This window comes from Mustela putorius, unplaced genomic scaffold (assembly GCF_011764305.1).
Source record: "Mustela putorius furo isolate JIRA1106 unplaced genomic scaffold, ASM1176430v1.1 tig00003909_pilon_pilon_pilon, whole genome shotgun sequence".
Lineage (NCBI taxonomy): Eukaryota > Metazoa > Chordata > Mammalia > Carnivora > Mustelidae > Mustela > Mustela putorius.
This window is the reverse complement of record NW_025422057.1, coordinates 6,233,381-6,253,431: the sequence shown is the minus strand read 5'-3', so window position 1 is coordinate 6,253,431 and position 20,051 is coordinate 6,233,381. Positions and strand designations below refer to the sequence as shown.

Below are 20,051 nucleotides of genomic sequence, written 5' to 3'. Positions count from 1 at the left end.
GGCTCGTGGCAGTTGCGCAGGCGCAGTGAGGCCGGCAACATGGCGTCCAGGCCCAAGCGGCGTGCGGTGGGAAGTGGGCTTCCGCAAGCCCCAGGCGTCCCGGTCCACCGCGGCGAGGAAGAAGAGGAAGATGAAGTGGAGGATGAGGACGAAGACGATGAAGACAGTGACGAAGAAGAGGATGAAGATGACGAGAGCATCCACGAGGTGAGAAAACACGCGGCCCCAGTTTCGTTTATGTCTGGGAGAAAAGTTTCTGGCGGCCAGAGCCGTGTGGTGAGTGAGCTGCTCGGAGGAGCGACTGCCGGTACCTCGGGGTCTGAGCAGAAACTGGGATGATAGAGTGCCCTGCTCGGGTTCCACCCGAGTCTCACACATGCCGCCACTGGAGTTCTTACCACTGTTTTCACAAGTCCTACCCCGCGGGCTCGGCCCCTCCCACCTCTCCGGGAACGCCCGCCGCTGCCCTTTTCTCGGTGGCTTTTTGTGAAAACCCCAGATCCGTACAGCAAGGGCTGCAGTTTAGTCTCAGCCCAGCCTGCAGCCAGGTGCTTGTTGCTGCCTCACTCTCCGCGGCCCTCTTTCCGTTGTGCGAAGGCCGCCTCGGTCCGCCTTGTCGAGAGTCTCCCCGGTGCTCCTCGTCGATGCTGCGGTGTTTTCCCGTCCTTCCGAGAGCCCGGCTCAGCTGTATCTTCGGCCTCCCGGCAACTGCCCCAGCCCCAGCCCCACGCACCGACCCTGGAGATGGGTTCTTAGAAAACCGGGATCCTTTTTTCCAGCATATCTCCTACCATACTGCTTGGCCTTACAGGTGCTTAATATTTGTTGAATGAATTATCAGGACTGAATGATCCTTCAGAGCACTGTGTGCCCAGTAGGTACCTTCATGGGTTCAAAGCAGAATTTGCAACTCATGCTCCAGCTCCTAATCTTTGCCATTTCTGTAAATGGTTCCCGTATTCGCTAAGTTGCTCAAACCACAAACCCGGTAACTAACTTTAATTCCTCCCTTTTTGCATCTTATATCCCACAGTCTGTCATTAAATCTGTTAGCTCTACCTTCGTACCCAGACACTTTTCATCATGGATTCTCCAACAGACTCAGTACCTGCTTCCATCGTAGCTTGGCTGGACTCCTGTAGTCACTTAAGTGGCTTGCTCTCGTCCATTCTTGTTCCTGTACCATCTCTACACCCGCAGCCAGAGAGATCTTGTTATTTCATTTTATTATACGATATCAGGAATGCTAAATACCGTACTTTGAAGTTTATTTTTTAGTAACCTCTAAGGCCAGTGTGGGGCTCAAATGCACAAACAGGAGTCACGTGCTTTTCCTACTGAGCCGGCCCGGTGCCTCCAGAGAGATCTTTTTTAAAATGTAGGTCTGTTCTCTTTTCCCTGTTCAGAACAGCCCATTGACTTTTCATTTTATTTTTAAGAAAATCCAAAGACCTCCTGGTTGATGGACAGAAAGGTAGCTAATGTGGCCACAACAGAATAAGCAAGAGAAACTGAGGGGAAGTCAAATCCGTTATAAACATGATTTAGGCTTAGGGCTCAGACTGGCGTGGGTATATGGTAAATCTTTTGAACAGAACTTTCCCTTAGAAATCAGCTCTTGACTTTGGCCCCTTACCTTGAATGTGATCTCACCTTTTTTCACTTAGAACTTTAATGGGCTCTTTTGCTAATTTTGGATTACAGAAATCAGAGTCTTCGTTGACATGGATAGTCTGTCCCACTCCAGTGATTAAAAATTAGTGTGAGGGGGCATCTGGGTGGCTCAGTTGGCTGCCTACCTTCAGCTCAGGTCATGATCCCAGGACTCTGGGATCAAGCCCTGCATCGGGCTCCCTGCTAATCAGAGAGCCTGCTTCTTGGCCTCCCTCTCCCTTTGCTGCTCTGCCTACTTGTTCTCTCTCTCTCTCAAATAAATAAAAAATTAAAAAAAAATAGTGTGAGAATGGTCATTGACTGTAGTGTAAGAAAACAGGCATGTGTACTGTTGGTGGGAGTATAATTTGCAATGTCTTCGGAGGGCAACTTGACAGTAATTGTCAAAACTAAAAATGTGCACATCTCCTGATACAGTAATTGAATGGAAAGAATTTATTCTTCAGTCTTAATAATAATGTTCCCAGGCTTTGTGCACATTGTATTAACTCATTCAATTAATTAATTAATTTTTTAAAAAGATTTTATTTATTTCACAGAGAGAGATCACAAGCAGGCAGAGAGGCAGGCAGAGAGAGAGGAGGAAGCAGGCTCCCTGCTCAGCAGAGAGCCCGATGCGGGGCTCGATCCCAGGACCCTGAGATCATGACCTGAGCCGAAGGCAGCAGACTAACCCACTGAGCCACCCAGGCGCCCCTCATTTAATTTTTTAAAAAAGATTTTATTTGACAGAGAGAGGGAGATCACAAGTAGGCAGTGGAGCGGGGAGGAAGCAGGCTCTCTGCTAAGTAGAGATGCGGGCTCAATCCCAGGACCCTGAGACCATGACCCAAGCCAAGCCGAAGGTAGAGGCTTAACCCATTGAGCCACCCAGGCGCCCCAAGTCGTTTAATATTTACATCAACCTTCTGAAGTTAAGAGTTATCACCATTTAAGACAGGATACACAGCAGGTTAAGTGAAGACAGTCTATGTAGTGTAGTCTCTGTAGGGGAAAAAAACAGGAAATAAATTTGATTATATGTCGAAAACCCCTTGAAAGATTAACTTAACTACTGATAGTAACCTCTGAAGAGGAGGAGTTGGGGGGTGGGTAATAAGACTACCAACCTGTAATCTCTGGTCTCTTGTAGTGTTTACCGGTGAAATGTATTACTTTTTTTTGTTTATTTATCAGAGAGAGAGAAGGGGAGAGAGCGAGCACAGGCAGACAGAATGGCAGGCAGAGGCAGAGGGAGAAGCAGGCTCCCCGCTGAGCAAGGAGCCCAATGCGGGACTCGATCCCAGGACGCTGGGATCATGACCTGAGCCGAAGGCAGCTGCTTAACCAACTGAGCCACCCAGGCGTCCCTGTATTACTTTTTTGACTGAAGAAATTCTTAGGGCTTTCAGGGCCATTCCCTACACTCGGTGGACCCTGATTATTTATTCGAATGGGGCTTTTAGTTTCTGAGATGTTCACTCACCCACAGCTCATTACCGTGATGAATGAATCTATGAGAATTATAGTTGAAATTCAAAATCTGCCTTAGGGATGCTACGTATATAAGGAAGGAAATGCATGCGTGTGTGTGTGTGTGTGTGTGTGAAGTCTGATTTAGAAACAGGGTGATTGGCTTTGCGGCAACAGGCAGAAAGGGGATAGAAAGTAGATAGGAGAACTTCAAGACATAGGTCAGAGTATTGAAACGATGAGAAGAAAAGCACTAGACATGTTAAGTTCTTGTGGCCATGTGGTTAGGACTCTTTCTTGTGTGTAACAGTGACCCTTGGAAGGGAGCTTCAGAAGATGGGGAGTTGGAGGTAAGGATGCAAGGGTACCCTGGACCTCCGAGGGCAGGAAGGGGCTGGGACCTTGAGCCTAGAATGCTGTGGAGAACCTGAGACATCTTTACATATTTTTTCTCTGCTTTATTGCTCTTTGTTCCATTCAAAATACTTGGTTGTTTTTCTGTTTCTTCTCCATAAAGCAGAGAATAGAAAATGCCAACAGCTTCTTTGGTGCAAAAAGGTGGTTTTATTGAAGCAGAAGGACAAGGACCTGTGGGCGGAAAGAGCAGCGCTGGTCCTGAGGAGTGGCCCATTATATACTTTCAAGTTGGGAGGGGGTTAGGGATATACTGAGGCTCTCAGGAATTTTGGAAGCAAGGTTTCCAGGACCTTGCGGGGGCTAACTGTTGTTGGGAAAAGGCCATTTATTGCCGTCTAATAAAACCTGAGTCACGATACCCTTCAGATGTATATCTGTGGGTCATATGCGATTGCCAACGTGTATCTTGGAGAGGGAGGGTAGAGATAAAGTTTCGGAAGGAATTTTTATATGATAAAGTAGATTTACAGGATTCTGGGGTTTGGGCTAAGATTGCCTGTTGCTCTTAGCAAAGTATTAAGGCAGTTGAGTCCCTAGAGGGATGTCACTCTGCCTGTTTCAAGGACTTGTTAGTAGGCTGTAGGAAGTAAGGAAATTTAATAATTTTTGTCTGCCTTTGTTTCTCCTCATCATTATTTACAGGAAGTGAATGTTGAGTTTGAAGCTTATTCCATCTCCGATAAGGATTATGACGGAATTAAGAAGTTACTACAGCAGGTATGGTCTTTACCCCTCTGCACAAATCTCTTAGAAAATCCAGGCCATTCCACACAAGCTAGGTCAGATTTCCTCCTTTATTTTAGAATTCCCTCTACCCTGCAGAGAAGGAAGGACAGTTTCTCTTTTCTTCTCCCTCTCCCGCTAACTCCCCGGTTGAGCCTCCAATTCATATGTTAATAAGTGCCCTGTGTCCTAAAATACCTTCCTTTTCGTGTGCTAATTATTTGACCTACTCAACTGGTTTTCACTCCTATCTCAGCTTTGTGGGGCCGGAGAATTCTTCCGAAGTCCTATCGCTGAGTGCACCAGCTGGTGCTGCGGAATCGGGCTTGCTGCTTCTACACAGTCCTCACCCCTGTACGGTGGCTTTGGTCTTATCCTTCAGAGCTTCCAGTGTCCAGGCACCACATTCTTTGGCCTTTTGTCCGTCCTTCTCCTCCCCTCCCCCACACGTCCTGTCTTACCCCTGACTGTCCCTTCAGTTTGATTTCCTTGAGCTTCGATTTTTCTGGGCTTTTCTTTTCCTCCTGGAATCGCTCTTTTGAGGTGTCTTTTTCATCATTGATATTTTGTTGTTTGAGTATGGATATTAGAAGTTTTATTAAAAATTATGATTTGATTTTCATTTAAAATAAGTTTTATTTTCCCTCCTCTTAGCTTTTCCTGAAGGCTCCTGTGAACACGTCAGAACTAACGGATCTCTTAATTCAACAGAATCACATTGGGAGTGTGATAAAGGTAAGCGGGACAGTTATGTTTGTTCTGATTAAATTTTTTTTTGTCCTGTTAAGATCCTCCTGATGTTTAGCTGGTAGGCCAGGAGCTCAAACTGGAAAGAGGTGTCACTGGAGGAAGGGAGACTGGTTGGAAAGCCATTCCAGTAATTTCCAAGATTACTGAGTGTAGGAATCCTGGGGCTGGCAATGGATAGCAAGAGAAGGGAGCTATTTGGGAGATGAGGTATGATGGGGCGTAGTGAGTGACTGGTCTGACTGAGGGGAAAGGAGTCCAGGGTGGCTCCCACGTGTCTGGCTCCTACAACCAAGATAGCAAACATGGAGGATGAGGGGTCAGGAAGCAGCGTGGGTTTGGGTGTGCACTCGTTGAGTTTGTAGCAGGTGATACATACCGGGGAGGTGGGGGCAGCGAGCGGCTGGATTTGGGCCATCTCAGCCGATGGATGGTTTACCCAGGGAGGGTGGGGTCGGACACTGCTGATAGCAGTGTCCCCAAGTAAGTCTATGGGCGGAGTCTGCAAAGGAGCCATGTTAGGGGCTACGGGGGGCCATGCTGGTGGCCATGCTGGGGGCAGGGGTGACCTGGGAGGAAGTGGCATTAAGCACCAGAGGGAGCTTTTGGAGGAGGCACAGCAGGAGGGTGAGTCCTGCCCCTGCTGCTCCTGATGATGCTGTTGGTTTTCTCTCTGGGCCTCCTGCCCTCGGTTTAGTGTCCTAGGATAGCAACGGTCCCTTCTTTGGGTTTTTTGGACACGGCTCAGTGAGGGCAACTCCTGCCTGCTCCATGTCACGTTAGCTAGAGAGGGTCAGTGGGGGGCCAGAGGATTCACTTTCAAGATGGCTTACTCACGTGACCAGCAGGTTGGTGCTGGCTGTCCACGGGGAGCCCCGCAGGGACTGGGCGCCAGCGGCCTCTGTTCCTCCGCGGGCGGGCCCCTCGACACAGTGGCTGGGTTCCAGGAGCAAGCAGCCCCAAAGAACCAGGCACAAGTGCACAGCATTGTATTTCCGCTGTCTTCGTAATCAGACATGAAGGTCTGCACAGGCTCGAGGGGAGAGGGACGGACCCCACCACTCGGAGGGAGGAGGGACAAAGTTCTTTGTCAGAACGTGGAGCTGGAGCTGGAGCGGTCATCTATGGAAAATAGAATCTGCCACAGTGACCTTGGTCCATTTCCGCATCCATCTCTGGAAATGAGGGTGGTCCTGGTCCCTGTTCGTGCGGTGGCCGGGGTTCGGAAGCAGCAGGAGTTGCTGAGCGCAGGGCGCTCCGAGCCTCGGGGCATGGTGAGTGCTGGAGGGACAGCACCCACGCTTGGTCTCCTCCCCGCCTGCCCCGGCCCCGCACTGTCTGCGTCACGGTGCAAAAGCAGTGGCCCTTCAGTCTGAAGCTCGTGCTCACCGCCGCACCTTGAGCCACCTCCTTTGTTGTCAGAGCCGCAGGTCTCGAGAAAGTTGGCATTCGCAGCCTCTGCCTCCTCTCCTCAACACCCCGATCTGGCTCTTCGCACCAGTACTCCCTTGAGGTTCTGGAACTGTTGGATAGGGTCATTAGTATCCTTGTTGCTAAACCTCATGGCGTGAAATGTCAGAGTGAAGGGAATAGCACCACTAGTAGCTTTTATTAGAGCATGGGAGAAGCAGGCCCCTTTTCACCAAACACGTGTCCTCTCCAGCCGATGGTGTCTGTAGGCATGCTGAGCACACTGACTCCATCTTGTTCGTGCTCGTGCCGGGACCTCCTGTGGGCTCTGTGCTCTGGGCCCCAGGGAGGCTAATGCATGCCCTGACCAGAATGCGGGGAGGCTTGTTCTGATCTTCCCTAAAGAGGCCCCACCTTAGATAAGTACCCTGAGACCTCCCCACGGTGCCCCGGGCTCCAGGAGAGCTGCAGGGTGAGTCCTGGGCAGCGTGGAGAGCAGCTGCATAGCCCCGGGGTCGTGTACCCGCGCGATCCCTCTGTCACTGACAGCCTGAGTGACAATGGTGCGGCATGGCTGGCTTCAGTTTTCCGCCCTAGGTGCCGCCTCAGTGTGCAGGAGTCGGGACTGACCCTCCTCCACCTTTTTTTTTTTTTTAAAGAATTTATTTATTTGAGAGATCACAAGCAAGCAGAGAGGCAGGCAGAGAGAGAGAGGAGAGAGAGGAGAGAGAGGAGGAAGCAGGCTCCCTGCTGAGCAGAGAACCCAATATGGGCCTCGATCCCAGGACCCTGGGATCATGACCTGAGCTGAAGGCAGAGGCTTTAACCCACTGAGCCACCCAGGTGCCCTCTCTTCCACCTTCTAATCGTGTCCTAAGACCGCCCAGTAAGAAACTGTCACTTTTATTCTTGGACGAGCTTTGCTGTCAGCGGGGGGATTCGGTCTTCACTGGGACGATGACACAAATAACTTCACCGTGACAGTTATGGCTTTTGGCTTCCACAGAGGTCCCAGCCACGGAGACTCTGTACGTAGGAGAGAGACTCCCCAGAACTTCCACCAGAGCCTCTGGGACTCTTGCAGAGAAGGCGGATCCTGGGGCTGTGGAGGGGAGGGGCAGGGGGAGGCCCCGAACTGCACCTGTGGGTTGTGTAGAGCGAGATTCCGGGGTGGGGTGGGAGGTGCGGTCGCTCAGGCCTGAAGTCCCCGGAACTGTGTTGAACCAAGAGGCTGGAGGGATGGGAGGGGTGAGGGAGGGGGTGTGGCAGGGGTGTGGCAGGGGGTGGTGAACGGGTCACGCGGGCGGGGCTCTTGCTGCGGGGCAGGTGGTCACAGGTGAGGCTGATGGGACTGTGACCCCGACTCCACGGAGAGGCAGCCGCCTGCCGTGTTGCTTTGAGGGTTGGTCACTGGTTAAGGAGGACGGGGAGCGTGCCCTGGGGGGTGCTCACTGCTTGTGAGCCAGTGACCATTTGGGGGGTTTCTTTTCTTTCTTTGTTTTCTTAACTAAGCTCTCTGCCCAGCCAACTCACAACCTTGAGATCAAGAGTCGCGTTCCCCTCCGGCTGAGCCAGCCCGGTGCCCCAGTTTGGGGGATTGCTTAGGATTCAGCACCCGGGGTCCCTTTTCCTCCCCTGGCGCTCTGCCGGTGCTGCGCGTATTTTGCTACAGTAGGTGGGAGACCTGTGAGGTGCAGGACGTCTGTCTCCCGTTTGCTCTTGAGGGACAGGGGCTGGTGGACGTGTTCTCTTCTCTCCATCTCCTTCTGAGCAGAGACACCCTGGCGCTCTCACGCGTCACGTTTGTGTCCTGCCGCGTTACTGTCCTGCTCTGTCCGGGCCTCCTCTTGCTTCTGGCGCTTGCAGCGGCTCTCGTTTTGGCACACAGTTCCATTCCTCGGCCACCGCCCTTCCTTGTTCCGCAGGAAGAAACTGGTGGTCTTGAACGGCCTGGCTCAGCAGAGATATTGAGCCTGGCAGCCCCTTGGCCCAATCCCCTGTCAGTGGCTGTGCCGCCTTACATCCAGGAGCCACTTCCCCAGGTCTCTCCGGTGAGGCCAGGCCCCTTCAGCCACCGGCCTGACGTCCTGGCCGCCCAGAGCCGCCTAGAGCGCCCCTGCTCCTTCCGCTGTCCGGCTGGGAGCCAGTGGTGCTGCAGCGAGAGCTCGTGTCAGTCCCCTCTCGCGGGAGAGTGTCAGGGACACACTCGGGACACTTGTGGGTCCCTGCCGTCCCAGGTGCTGGGGACACAGTGAGAGTGCCCAGCCCGAACCAGCCTGGGCAGGCCACGTGGAGGAAGAGGTGGAAGGAGCGGGAAGGCCCAGGGCAGGGGCTGTCAGTAGAGTCCGCAAGTTCACGTTGGAGCCCCGCATTTCATTTTTAGTTCTCTGCTCCTATTTCATTCCCGTTCTTGCCCTCTTTTCCTCTTCCGTTCGCGTGGTCAGAGGAAGTGGTGCTCAAGCGTTGTTCGCTCTCCCCGCTGCTCAGGACTGGTCTGCGCTCTGGGGCGTGTGGGTGGAAGGCCCCCCGGAGGACCGAGCGGGGCTGGCCTGCGCCAGGTCACTGAGAAGGCAGGAGTGGTTGATCTCAAGAGGTTTTATCCCATCTGCTTTGGTAATATATTGAGAATCCAGCATAAAGAAAATTTGGAGCAGGAAGCAGTCACCTGCATGTAGAAAGGGGGAGCAGAGCCGAGAGAGGTGAGCCGGTGGGGTCAAGGCCCACGGTCCTCTGTGCGCTGCTTCCCTGAGGCGATGGCAGCCGCGGAAAGTGTCTGAAAACTGCAGTGTGAGTTGGTGTTCTGCTTCCTCCCAACCAGACAGACGGTTTTCATTCTTTTTCTTTCTGAAATAGCAAACGGATGTTTCAGAAGACAGCGATGGCGATGTGGATGAAGAGGAGATTTTTGGATTCATAAGTCTTTTAAATCTAACCGAAAGAAAGGTTGGTTTCACTGGTGGCATCTGAGTACCTGTGCCTCAGACCCCAGTCACTTCTGTTCAGTGCATGGTGGTGGTGCTGTTGATCAGACCATGAAGTTAACAACAACAAGGATGTGTGCTTTTGTGAAGCCTTACGGTAATCTTGTTTTTAGGATTTTATTTAAGAGAGGGAGAGGGAGAAGCTGACTCCCTGCTGAGCAGGAAGCCTGACAGGGGGCTCGATGCCAGGACCCCGAGATCATGACCCGAGCCAAAGGCAGACACTTCATTGCCTGAGCCACTCAGGCGCCCCACTGTAATCTTTTTTTTAACATGAGAGTGTTTTTGTGCTGAATGATCTCTGTTGTGAAAGTCCTGGCTCCCTGGGGTGTAGAGAACCATCCAGAACTGGGGTCCTTGTGTTGGTATCAGCCCCGGAGCTGGTGGCTCTGCCGGCCTGCGGCTCTTCCCTTTCATCGTGAGGCTTTGTTGCTTCCTGCAGCAAGTTCTGACCTTCACTCATGTTTCCATTCATCTCTACTGACTCGCTGAATTTTTTTTTTTTTAAAGATTTTATTTATTTATTTGACAGAGAGAGGCACAGAGAGAGAGGGAACAGAAGCAGGGGGAGTAGAAGAGGGAGAAGCAGGCTTCCCGCGAAGCAGGGAGCCCCATGCGGGACTTGATCCCAGAACTCTGGGATCATGACCTGACCTGAAGGTAGACGCTTAAGGACTGAGCCACCCAGGCGTCCCTCGATGAGTTTTAATAAAAAGGGGAAAACAGCTGTTTACTTTCATCAGAAGAAGTTCATATCAAACTTCACCTTCAGGTTTTTTGTGAACTTTCCAGTTATTCGCATCTGTCTTTACAAGACGGACTGGAATTGCTATTCTTGTGTGTGGTGTCTCGCTGTCACCACTGCTCGTGGGACCGTAAATAACCAGGTGTAGAGACTCTGAGAGATGCTTGAGCGGTCAGCCGGGAGGACAGGCGGGCTTTAAAGGAGGTGGCAGGGGACTGCCCTCACGGTTCCATAGAAGGTGATAGCGCTCTGGTTTCTGCTCCTGGTGTGGCCTGTACCGAACAGCGACCTTGTCTTGGCTTCCTAGGGCACCCAGTGTGCTGAGCAGATTAAAGAGCTGATCCTGAGCTCCTGTGAGAAGAGCTGTGGGAAGGGCTTGATGGAACAGCTGGACGCACATCTGAACGACACCTCCAAGCCTGTGGGCTTGCTCCTCAGCGAGAGGTTCATCAATGTCCCTCCTCAGATTGCGCTGCCCATGCATCAGCAGCTCCAGTAAGAGCCTGCGCTGTGTGCCTCTGCGCGGTGGCTGTGCTGGGGCGGGGGTGGGGCGGGGGTGGGGCGGCGGGGGGTGGGGGGCTCCGTGCGGGGCTTTCAAGCCAGTGATGGCAGGAAGCGCGCCACCCGCCGTCTTGGCGGCCTTGTGGCTCCAGTGAGCAGAGGCCGCCTCCTCCCGGGGACATGTCCCTTGACGGCGGGCTCCTTTGTGATTTGTGACAGTATGAACAGTCTTACCAGGTGTGCGGGGTATAAACACAGATGAGTTTATATAGGCTTTTTACCCCCTACTGGTCTAAAGTTGTCATCCCCTTGCCAGATTTCTGTGACAGGGACACAGTGCCGAACAGTTAGTCCAGTAACAAACCGGTACAGCTCTTCAATTCCACTGGGATGTTTTGTAACGAAGGAGGCAGTAGTCCTGATACTGTGTCTCTCGTGTTTTGGGGTTTGCTGTTTTTACTTCTTTGTGGGTTTTTTTGTATTTTTAAAATGACCCTGAGATCATGACCTGAGCCGAAACCAAGAGTCAGAAGCTCAACAGACTGAGCCGCCCAGGTGCCCCTGTTGTACTTACTTAATGCAGGGGTTTTAGGTTTACATTTTAATTGTTAAGAAGAGCTAAGGACTGGGGTTGCCGTGCTTTGGGGTAGAGCAGGATGGAAATCCAGATGGACGCCCTTGCTCCGGAGTCGTGGTGCCGCGCGTCCGCTAGCCGGTGGTGAGCCTGTAAGGACAGGCGAGCCTTCGGGGTTCCCACTGAATGGGTTCGTTGCTTTCTAGTTTTACTCTCAACCCTGCCCTCCCCCGATGCCCAGCTGCCGTTCTTCGGTTTGCTTTTTTTCCCTTTTCCTGATTCACTGGCGCTCCTGTTTATTTGGTTTCACAGGAGGGTGATGTGCTTTCTTCAGGTCTTCTGTTAAAGAAAGCTGAAGTCTTTACATCTTTGATTAGCCAGATGCAGAGGGACACGCACAGTTTTCCAAAGGCTACGTTGCCACTCCATGGACTCCTCTAGAATCTAGGGGAATCTGTCCTGTCATGCCATTTCTGCAGTATGCCAAGACTCGTCATAGTTCTGGGCTCTAGTGGTTGGAGACTGGTCATCACATGCTCTAATGACATTGGTTGATGCTCTGTTAAACATTTGTTTTTAAAAATCCAGATTCTTACCTATTTTTAATATCTGTAGAGGCAGAGCAGTGATGTTGATAAATGTGAGACTTCGATTACTTGCTGTGTGTCCACAGCTCAGCATCGCCTGAGGGATACATCCTTCTGCGTCCGTAAAACACGGCCATAGTCCATCACAGTGCAGGGGACCACATAGGTAAACTCATGGCTTTAGAAGTGTCCAGATCTGATCTCTGTCCATCAAGCCCGAGACAACAGACCTTCCCCTGCAGAGGCCTCACTGGTTTGCCCTGTGCTCTGGTTTGTGGATGGGTTTCACCGGGCTCAGCAGGCAGACCGTCTCTGTTCTACTTTGTAGGAAAGAACTAGCAGAGGCACACAAAACTAACAAGCCATGTGGGAAGTGTTACTTCTACCTTCTGATTAGCAAGACATTTGTGGAAGCTGGAAAAAACAATTCCAGAAAGAAAGGGAATAACCAAGAGAAAGAGGAATTAATGTTTGCCAATGCAGAGGAAGAATTTTTTTATGAGGTAAGACTGTCCTGTTTTCATCTATTTGTTTGAATGTAAACAAGGATTTTCTTGACAGCAGGCAGGATCGACTGTTCCCCGGTGTATGGCAGAGTGCTCAGAGGACGGCGGCCGTGTCCATGTTGCTGGCAGCCGGCGGCTGATGCATTCCCCATACCTAGTGCATTCCCCAGCAGGTTCGTCCCCAGCCCCCCAGCCCCCAGGGCAGAGCGTGGGAGGAGAAAAGCCATGAACGTTGAATGGTGATCAGGCACTCAACACGCTCACTAGAAGATCTATAATTCTAGAACCACTCTAAAGGGAGACGTTGGTCCTGGTTTACTGATGGGGGACCTTGAGTCTGAGGGAGATGAGAGCCATTATCTGAGGTCATGCAGGCGGTTAATGTGAAAGCTGGGGCAGGCCCTGGTCCCCAGTGGTGACTTATATGGTTCTCTGTGCCCTGGGTCATGGATGTCCTCCCACTTGTGGGATTCCTGGCACTTTCTTGCAGAAAGGTGGCTTGTGCCTTGATGGACAACCAGATACCAGAGAATACACTTTCTCACCCTGACCTGCTAAGTAAATCTGAGGGGTAACTGACTTTCCTGGATTAGAGAATATCGTTACTACTTTTCTTTCTTTTTTTTTTTTTTTTTTAATTTAATGTTTTATTTATTTGAGAGGGAGGGAGAGTAAGCACAAGCAGGATGAGCTGCCATGGGCGAGGGAGAAACAGACTCCTCTCTAAGCAGGGAGCTGCACATGGGCTATATCCCAGGACCCTGAGATCATGACCTGAGCCCAGGCAGATGCTTAACCGACTGAGGCCCCCAGGCGCCTGCATCTATCACTACTTTTTAAAAAGCCTTTGACTAAATACTGAAGTACCACAGGTTCAGCACTGCCCTTGTGTTTTAGGAAGTAAATAGTGAAAGTTAAATTTTTATGCCTGAGCACCCTCAGAGTGTTTCAGGGCAGGCTAGATGGTTTTTTTTAAGACGGCCTGGTTATGCACACCTCCCCATTTTCACATGGCTTGATTCCAAGGGAGCAGCCCAGACAATGGGGAAACACCTGTGTTTGAAGACCATTCTTTTCATTAACTGTCAAATGTTGCAAGTCTTTATTTGACTTTTCTGTTGAAAAATTGAGAATTAAATGAGAATGAATATGAAAGAATATGAGGGACTTCAGAATTATAAACGCTTAGAAATGGTAGTAGCATAGGTCACTTAGCTGCTGTTCACCTCTTAGGACTGGGACAGTGCTCTCCATGCTTCTGTAGGTTAGAAATCTGGTAAGCATTTTGTAACTTCTACCTGCGTATCCTGTTTGAGCTTATTTCATTCCATGTTTGCTTCTGTTCACTATTATTTTCGTTGTTGTTCACGGTCATTCTTAAACATGTCAAATAGTATTCCTGGCTGCTGTGTAAATAAGTTTTGCCTTGAGGATGTCTGAATTTTTAACTTACATCTTTGGTTCAGAAAGCAGTCCTGAAGTTTAACTACTCAGTGCAGGAAGAGTGTGACACTCGTCTGGGAGGCAGGTGGTCCTTTGATGACGTCTCGATGAAGCCCTTGCGAACCGTGATGTTGATTCCAGGTGACAGGATGAATGAAATCATGGATAAACTGAAGGAGCATCTCTCTCTCTGACCCGTTTCCCATGGACAGTAATGGGGTGGTTTTGCGTTTGTAAAATTACCAGAAAACAGCTCAGATTTACTGAAAAAAAAAAAACCCAGACTTTATTCAGAGTAAGGTCCTCTACAAAAAAGTAGGGGTCTGTCACTTGTGTCTGTGACATATTTACAAAATAGCTTTTAAAAAAATTTGGTCAAATTATGATTGGTGGATTAACAGATTTTCCAGTAAGAAGGAAAACGTGGAGTCGTAATTTAAAGAACTCAATAAAAACTTCTATTTTTTATTTTTAAATAATATACAAAGTGTTACTTTTTCAAGACTCGTGTGGGGTGTGCTGTCCTTTTTCAAGTTGAATGTCTGCACCTCACTGGTGAAACGACGTTCAGGCCAGCTGGGGGAGGGCAGGGGCGGGACTTATTGCACATCTTGCTTTCCGTGGAAGGTTCTGAAGAGTCACTGGACGGTGCATCTCGGCTCAGTAGTCTCAGGGCACTTTTCACACATTTTCTGGTCCTTTTTCATTGTTGAAAGAGGGGAAAGGTGATCCATTACTTGGTGGAGAATATCCTTACTTTCACTAGGAGGCAAGTTGCTGAAATAGTACGGTGGTGCCAGCTGCATAAATCTGTTGAAAACATAAAGGTGAGATTTTTTTTTTCTTTTTTGGGGAGAGCTACAAACATTACATGTGAGAACTTCCACCCCGAAAGAATCTCATTGTAGACCTGGTGTTTAATTTGAACTCTTCTGTCTCCGTCTGCCTTTGCGGAGTAAATACTTCCTGTGGTTTTTTCATGTGGTTTTCATGGAACTAATCCAACTGCATTTCTAGAATATGTTGGCTTCTCTCGTGTTATGCCACACAGTGGGTGATGCCCAGCACAACACAGGAAAGGCCAATCAGGTGTTCCCGAGAGCTTTGGGTGGGTAAGAGGGGGGTGTCTTTGCCTGTGTGTCTTATTAACAAAAACCACTCCCTGTCCACCTTCTGTTTACTTTCGGTTCCTGCCCTGAACATCACTGTCCAGGCAGGAGTGCACGTGCAGGGGACCCACACCTGCAGTGGCACCAAGAGTCTGGTCTTCGTTCTCACTACTGCCCCTGTGGTTCACTCACTAGCCACGGAGTCATCCTTCAGAGTGTATGGAGAGGATGCTACTCCTGCTTAAGACTCTCGAGTCATCTTGTCCTGTGCTTCGGATAAATTCCAGGCCCTCACGTGGCCCACAAGCCCTGCACCTCTGGTACCCACCCGTCTCCCACCTCCCCTTCTCTGCTCTTCCCCACTAGCCCTGGTCTCAGTGGCACATCTCTTCTGAGAGGGGGCTGAGCTCATTCCTCAAGGTCTGCACCTGCAAACACTATTTCTCTGCAGCTTTTCATATCTTTTAAGAGGCATTATGCTCTGTTCTGTAGTTCACTTTTTTTTTTTTTTTTTTTTTTTTAAGTAATCTCTACACTCAACACGGGGCTCAAACTCATGACCCTGACCGGGATCAGGCATCACCTGCCCCACCGACAGTGCACCAGGAAGCCCCTCTGCGGGCTGTGATCCCAAAGAGAGGGGCATTTATGCACTCATTCGGAGAGACCTGCTGTAAGTAGGGACGCTCGGCAGAAATTGGAACTGGGGCCAGCGTAAGCTCACAGAAAATGTCCCAAGAGCCAAATGGGTCATTTGCTCAAGTATGAGTTGAAAAGAACTTCATTTTTTCTGTTCAACTCACAGTTCAGGAGAGATTTCTGAGGTAATCCTGATGTAGTTGTTCTCGGCTATGCTGAACTTGTGGAAGAGCACCCACTCTGGCAGCCTCTTGGTGACGGAGTAGCCGGATAGCGGGTGCAGCTGAGCGACCTGCTTGTGCGTCAGCATCAAGTAGTTACCCGACCCGTCCACGTCCCGTGCGATCTACCAGGTAGCGTTGGGGAAAAAAGATTTGTGTTAAGATGGAGATAATGGACAAAAATGTTTTCTTTAAAAAAACTCCACAAAGTGTTTTGTTCAAAATCGTGAAAATTACGTATCTGTCACGTATGTTTCCTATTTTCAGACCTAAAAAATAAGCCCCAAACAGGTTTTGCCCAGAACTTTGAGACAGTGACGACATTCCTAACGTCAGCAGTTTCAGGCAGTGCATGAAGAGCGCGGCTGCAAAGGCGAACGTTTGGGCCGTGAACGCTGGCGTGGTACCTGCCACGTTCTGGGCCGCATGTTTTAGCTCAGTCAGTACAGTAACACTAACGGAGGAACCTTACTTTTTCTGTACATGATGAGGAAACTCATGTTAAAATGTCATTTTTTTCTCTGTTAAGATCACTTTAGAGTTTGCGAGGGAATACCACAGCTTCTCTGACCGCGACGTGAAGAACATGGCCGCCTCAGCGGTGTGCTTCAGTTGAGGCGGCTGCATAAGGAGGCAGCCTTCATTCGGGGGATGAAACAAATGAGACACTGCCTTTAGTTCTTGGCTGAGAGTTAGTGTCACCAGTTAAATGTGAGCTAATTCACAGAGCAGCGAGACGAGGGACTGACCTGAAGCTCGGCCACGGCGCGTGTTTTCCTAGCGTGCCCGCTGCATGAGAACAGGCCGCCTGTCCTTTTGGACAAAGTGAACATACTCTGGCTTAGCCCTTCAATTCCCTTGAGGGGAAGTATATTTAAATACTAAATCTTTAGTAACAATGAAGGTTTGTAGTTTTATTTAAAGTTACCACCAAAAAAGAATCCTAGGCAAGAGCTTCCAGACCGACCATCGCGGACAGGTGAGATTCGGGAAAGCCCACACTGAAGGCCGCCAGCCCCACTCACCTGCATGAAGTAGCCGGACAGAAGAGCCTTCTTTATGTTCAGAGCATTTTCCTTTGAGCCAAAAGCAGGTTCTGCACAGGGGAGCTCGATGCGCTTGACAATTTCCAAGAGTTCAGCTCGGATAACGTCGGCCATCCTCAGAGCACAGCAGTTGAGGAAGTAATCATGACACCACTTTTCAACACAGTCTGGAGGGAAAGAAGCAGAGCTGATGTGCTGTAAGCGGTGAGAGTCCAGACAGGACGGAGGGGTGATCTCTGTCCTCTGCACGCCTCTCCTAGAGCGGGACGTGAGCGGCGGGAAGGAGGCTGCAGGGACACGGGCTGCCTGGCGGGGCCTGCTCTGGCCGTGGGGGTTCTGGATGCCCACCGAACTGTGGGCACAGCATGTTCTAGTGCCGACCGGTGTGTCACCCTTCGTCAGCAGCTGTGAAGGGGACAGAGGAGGGGGTCTCTGATCAATATTTGTCTTTTGTCTCATGTACTAAGAGTGAGGATGTCCAGGGCCACGTTTACTCAACTTAGGAAGGGAAAGTGTACAGTACAAGTTCCCTTAAGCCATGGAAATATCTCAGTATAAGAAAAGGATCACTACTAGGCTGAGTGGGGAATTCTGTTAAGCTCACCTATCTGTTCTAGCTGCAAATTTTATATATGTGTTGTGTAGGTTTTTTTTTAAGATTTTTATTTATTTGACAGACACAGCGAGAGAGGGAACACAAGCAGGGGAAGTGGAGGAGGGAGAAGAGGCTTCCTGCCGAGCAGAGAGCCCAATGTGGGGCTCAATCCCAGCACCCTGGGATCATGACCTGAGTCAAAGGCATACACAGAATGACTGGGCCACCCAGGCACCCTCCAAATATTATATTAAAGTTCAGTCACCTGGTTAAGTTAACGCTTTCTTGCTACCTGTAGTTACTTAAGATGGACCTAGAGTTCTGCCTTGCGCTGGGAGTGCATGTGGCCTTCACACAGCAAGCCGAAGACCCCGGGTGACCCTGTCCAGTATACTCAGACCTCCTCGGAGCAAAAAGAGCATGTACTTGGGCAAACAATGGCACCCACCCTCCTTGTTCTCAAAAGATGCCACCGGGGGCTCCTGGGTGGCTCAGTGGGTTAAGCCTCTGCCTTCGGCTCAGGTCATGATCCCAGGGGCCTGGGATCAAGTCCCGCATCGGGCTCTCTGCTCAGCAGGGAGCCTGCTTCTCCTCATCTCTCTGTCTCTCTGCCTACTTGTAATCTCTCTCTCTCTCTGTCAAATAAATAAATAAAATCTTAAAAAAAAAAAAAAAAAGATTTAAAAAGATGCCACCAAGCTCCCCCTATCCTTTCTGGCTCCACTGACTTGATCTTCTCAGCTCTAAAAAATTAACTCCTCGCTCTCTAATTCTACTGCTAGGCGAACTGCTGTCATCTTTTCCAGCTCACTTTTCATCCTACCAGAGCAAAGGAGGTAAAAGATGCTTCGTGAGAATGACGGTTCCCTTGCAGGAAGGCAGCTCCTCGCTGGCTGCCTGTGAAGGCCCCAGCCTGTGCCCGCTGCTCTGCCCGTCCGCCCTCCAGGATCCACTTCCTGTCTTTAAAGCCAGGCAAGGGAGATTCAGGGAGAGGTGTTTCCGGTTCCCTTTCCCCTGGGTCCCTCTTGCGGAGATTCCTAGGAGATTCCTATGCTCGTTGTCGGTCAGCACCAGGACTTCTCAGCTTTTGCACACACCTGCTCCCCACCTCCCCTCCCCTCCCCTTTGCCAAGCCCCAGTCCTGTTCTCTCCAGCCCCCTGGCAACCCGCTGACTCGTTCCTGGGATCTGGGGCCTGGTTGGCCGGTTTGGTTCCAAACGTCTGCATCCTCTCTTCGCCTGGGAGTGAATGTGAATGTTAGGGGAAGCACGAAGCACAGCTCTGACCCCGGGGCCCCTAGAGATGGCAGTTCCTTCCCCGACCCTGGGGGGTGGAAGCTGTGCCATGCAAGTCTCTGTGTCTCCACGTCATGTGCACTCAAGCTAACTCCGAGGCAGGCCGGGCCGGGCGCTGGAGGTCCACACGCACAGACACGCGTGGCAGTGGGCGCGGTTGGGGTCTTAAGTGCCATTCCACCCCGGGTGACCAGCAAGGCTAGGGAAGGGTCAGGAACACCTCGGCTTTCTTTGAGGAAAGAAAAGTGGAAATGAGTTTCTCAGGGTCACAAGCATTCACTTACGTTCACTGGTAGAGTTCAGAGCTGTGTCTTGGTAGGCTTTGTAAATGTTGATGAGGGTAAAGTGATCTCCTTCAGGATGTAAAAACGTCTTCCAACGAGTCAAGGCAGCCTCCTCAGCTCCATGTGGCACATTAGAGAAGCAGTTGGGAGCTTTAACACACAAAAGGTCACGAGGTCAGCAAGAGGAGACCTGTGACCTGAACACAACACGCAGAGGGGAGGGGCTCACTGCTGTGTGTCTGGAACCGCGCGTGTCTACTTCCTTTAACAAACGCTATTCTTGCTCACTTAGAAATCAGATTTAGGGCGAGCTGTCATGTTTTAGTCCCTATTTATGTTTGCCTCTGTCAGGTGTAGTGCGAGTCCCTGCTGGTAGCACAGTCAGAACAGGCGGACACCCGGGGCCCGGAGCTGCTCAGAGGCCACGCTGCAGCTTTAGGCCTGTGCTGCCAGTAAAAGAACACATTAAAACAAAGTAATTAGATGGGAAACAGCAACACATAAGTCTGTGAGGGAAGAACACTTCTAGTGACACATTTTTCTTTCCGTGTCTGATGAACAAATTCACTGGATTTGACTGATTTTTTTTATATTAAGATAATTCATCTTTCTACCTTTTAGATCTGTTAAAGTACTTCATTATCACTTGAAAGGGTTAAATGAATTGATCAAAGTCTCTGTTAGGTTCTTAAACTATTTCAGAAGGCTCTCGGCTCTTGCTTAACTCTAGAGCCAGGACAGACTGAGGACACAAAAGAGTGGCGCTCCCCGAGGAGTACCTGTCACCATGGCGGCGATGGTCAGCATCTCCTCCACACAGTCAAATTCGCAGGACGCTAGGATAGACTTGGAGAGCTGAGGGTCAAGAGGAAACTCCGACATGATGATCCCGAACTCCGAGAGGTTCCCATCATTGTCCAGTGCTGCCAGGTAATCCAGGTCTTCCAGGGCCTGCATCAGACTCTCCGGGGCTAGCAGAGGGAAAAAAATCATCACCGTCTCCTAGAAACAAGATGGTGTGACAAGTCTTGGACCTCCCCTTCCAAACAGTGGGCAAAAAACGGTCTGCGAGACCAAGGATGTCAGGCAGTGAAGGACTGTG

The 20,051-nt window shown here is 50.4% G+C and overlaps 2 protein-coding genes and 1 long non-coding RNA gene across 6 annotated transcripts in view; 2 read left to right on the top strand and 1 right to left on the bottom strand.

Annotated features, from left to right (window-relative positions):
* The first annotated feature begins 8 nt into the window (after nt 1-8).
* Nucleotides 9-14,239, top strand: LOC101688359 (BRCA2 and CDKN1A interacting protein). Its single transcript, XM_004751733.2, has 7 exons — nt 9-207; nt 4,186-4,260; nt 4,921-5,001; nt 9,277-9,366; nt 10,457-10,644; nt 12,140-12,314; nt 13,784-14,239. The coding sequence occupies exons 1-7, from the start codon at nt 40-42 to the stop codon at nt 13,952-13,954; spliced, it is 948 nt and encodes a 315-aa protein (XP_004751790.1). The 5' UTR covers nt 9-39; the 3' UTR covers nt 13,955-14,239.
* The window catches only part of DHX32 (DEAH-box helicase 32 (putative)), a 56,620-nt gene continuing 50,764 nt past the window's right edge, over nt 14,196-20,051 (bottom strand). For both annotated transcript variants that reach the window (XM_004751735.3, XM_045068599.1), the window contains exons 8-12: nt 19,729-19,920; nt 18,950-19,099; nt 16,755-16,942; nt 15,673-15,854; nt 14,196-14,570 (exon numbers count right to left, since the gene is read on the bottom strand). In XM_004751735.3, coding sequence (XP_004751792.1) covers nt 14,399-14,570; nt 15,673-15,854; nt 16,755-16,942; nt 18,950-19,099; nt 19,729-19,920 — 884 coding nt within the window. In that variant the 3' untranslated portion in view covers nt 14,196-14,398. The remainder of the gene's footprint in view (nt 14,571-15,672; nt 15,855-16,754; nt 16,943-18,949; nt 19,100-19,728; nt 19,921-20,051) is intronic.
* On the top strand, nt 14,503-17,643 carry LOC106005699. 3 transcript variants are annotated; one of them, XR_006603143.1, is made up of 5 exons: nt 14,503-14,587; nt 15,065-15,289; nt 15,394-15,542; nt 15,675-15,861; nt 16,259-17,643. It is a non-coding gene; the product is annotated as an uncharacterized LOC106005699 (long non-coding RNA). The 3 variants fall into 3 exon arrangements; XR_001179263.2 differs by having other exon boundaries at nt 14,570-15,189; XR_006603142.1 differs by having other exon boundaries at nt 14,570-15,289.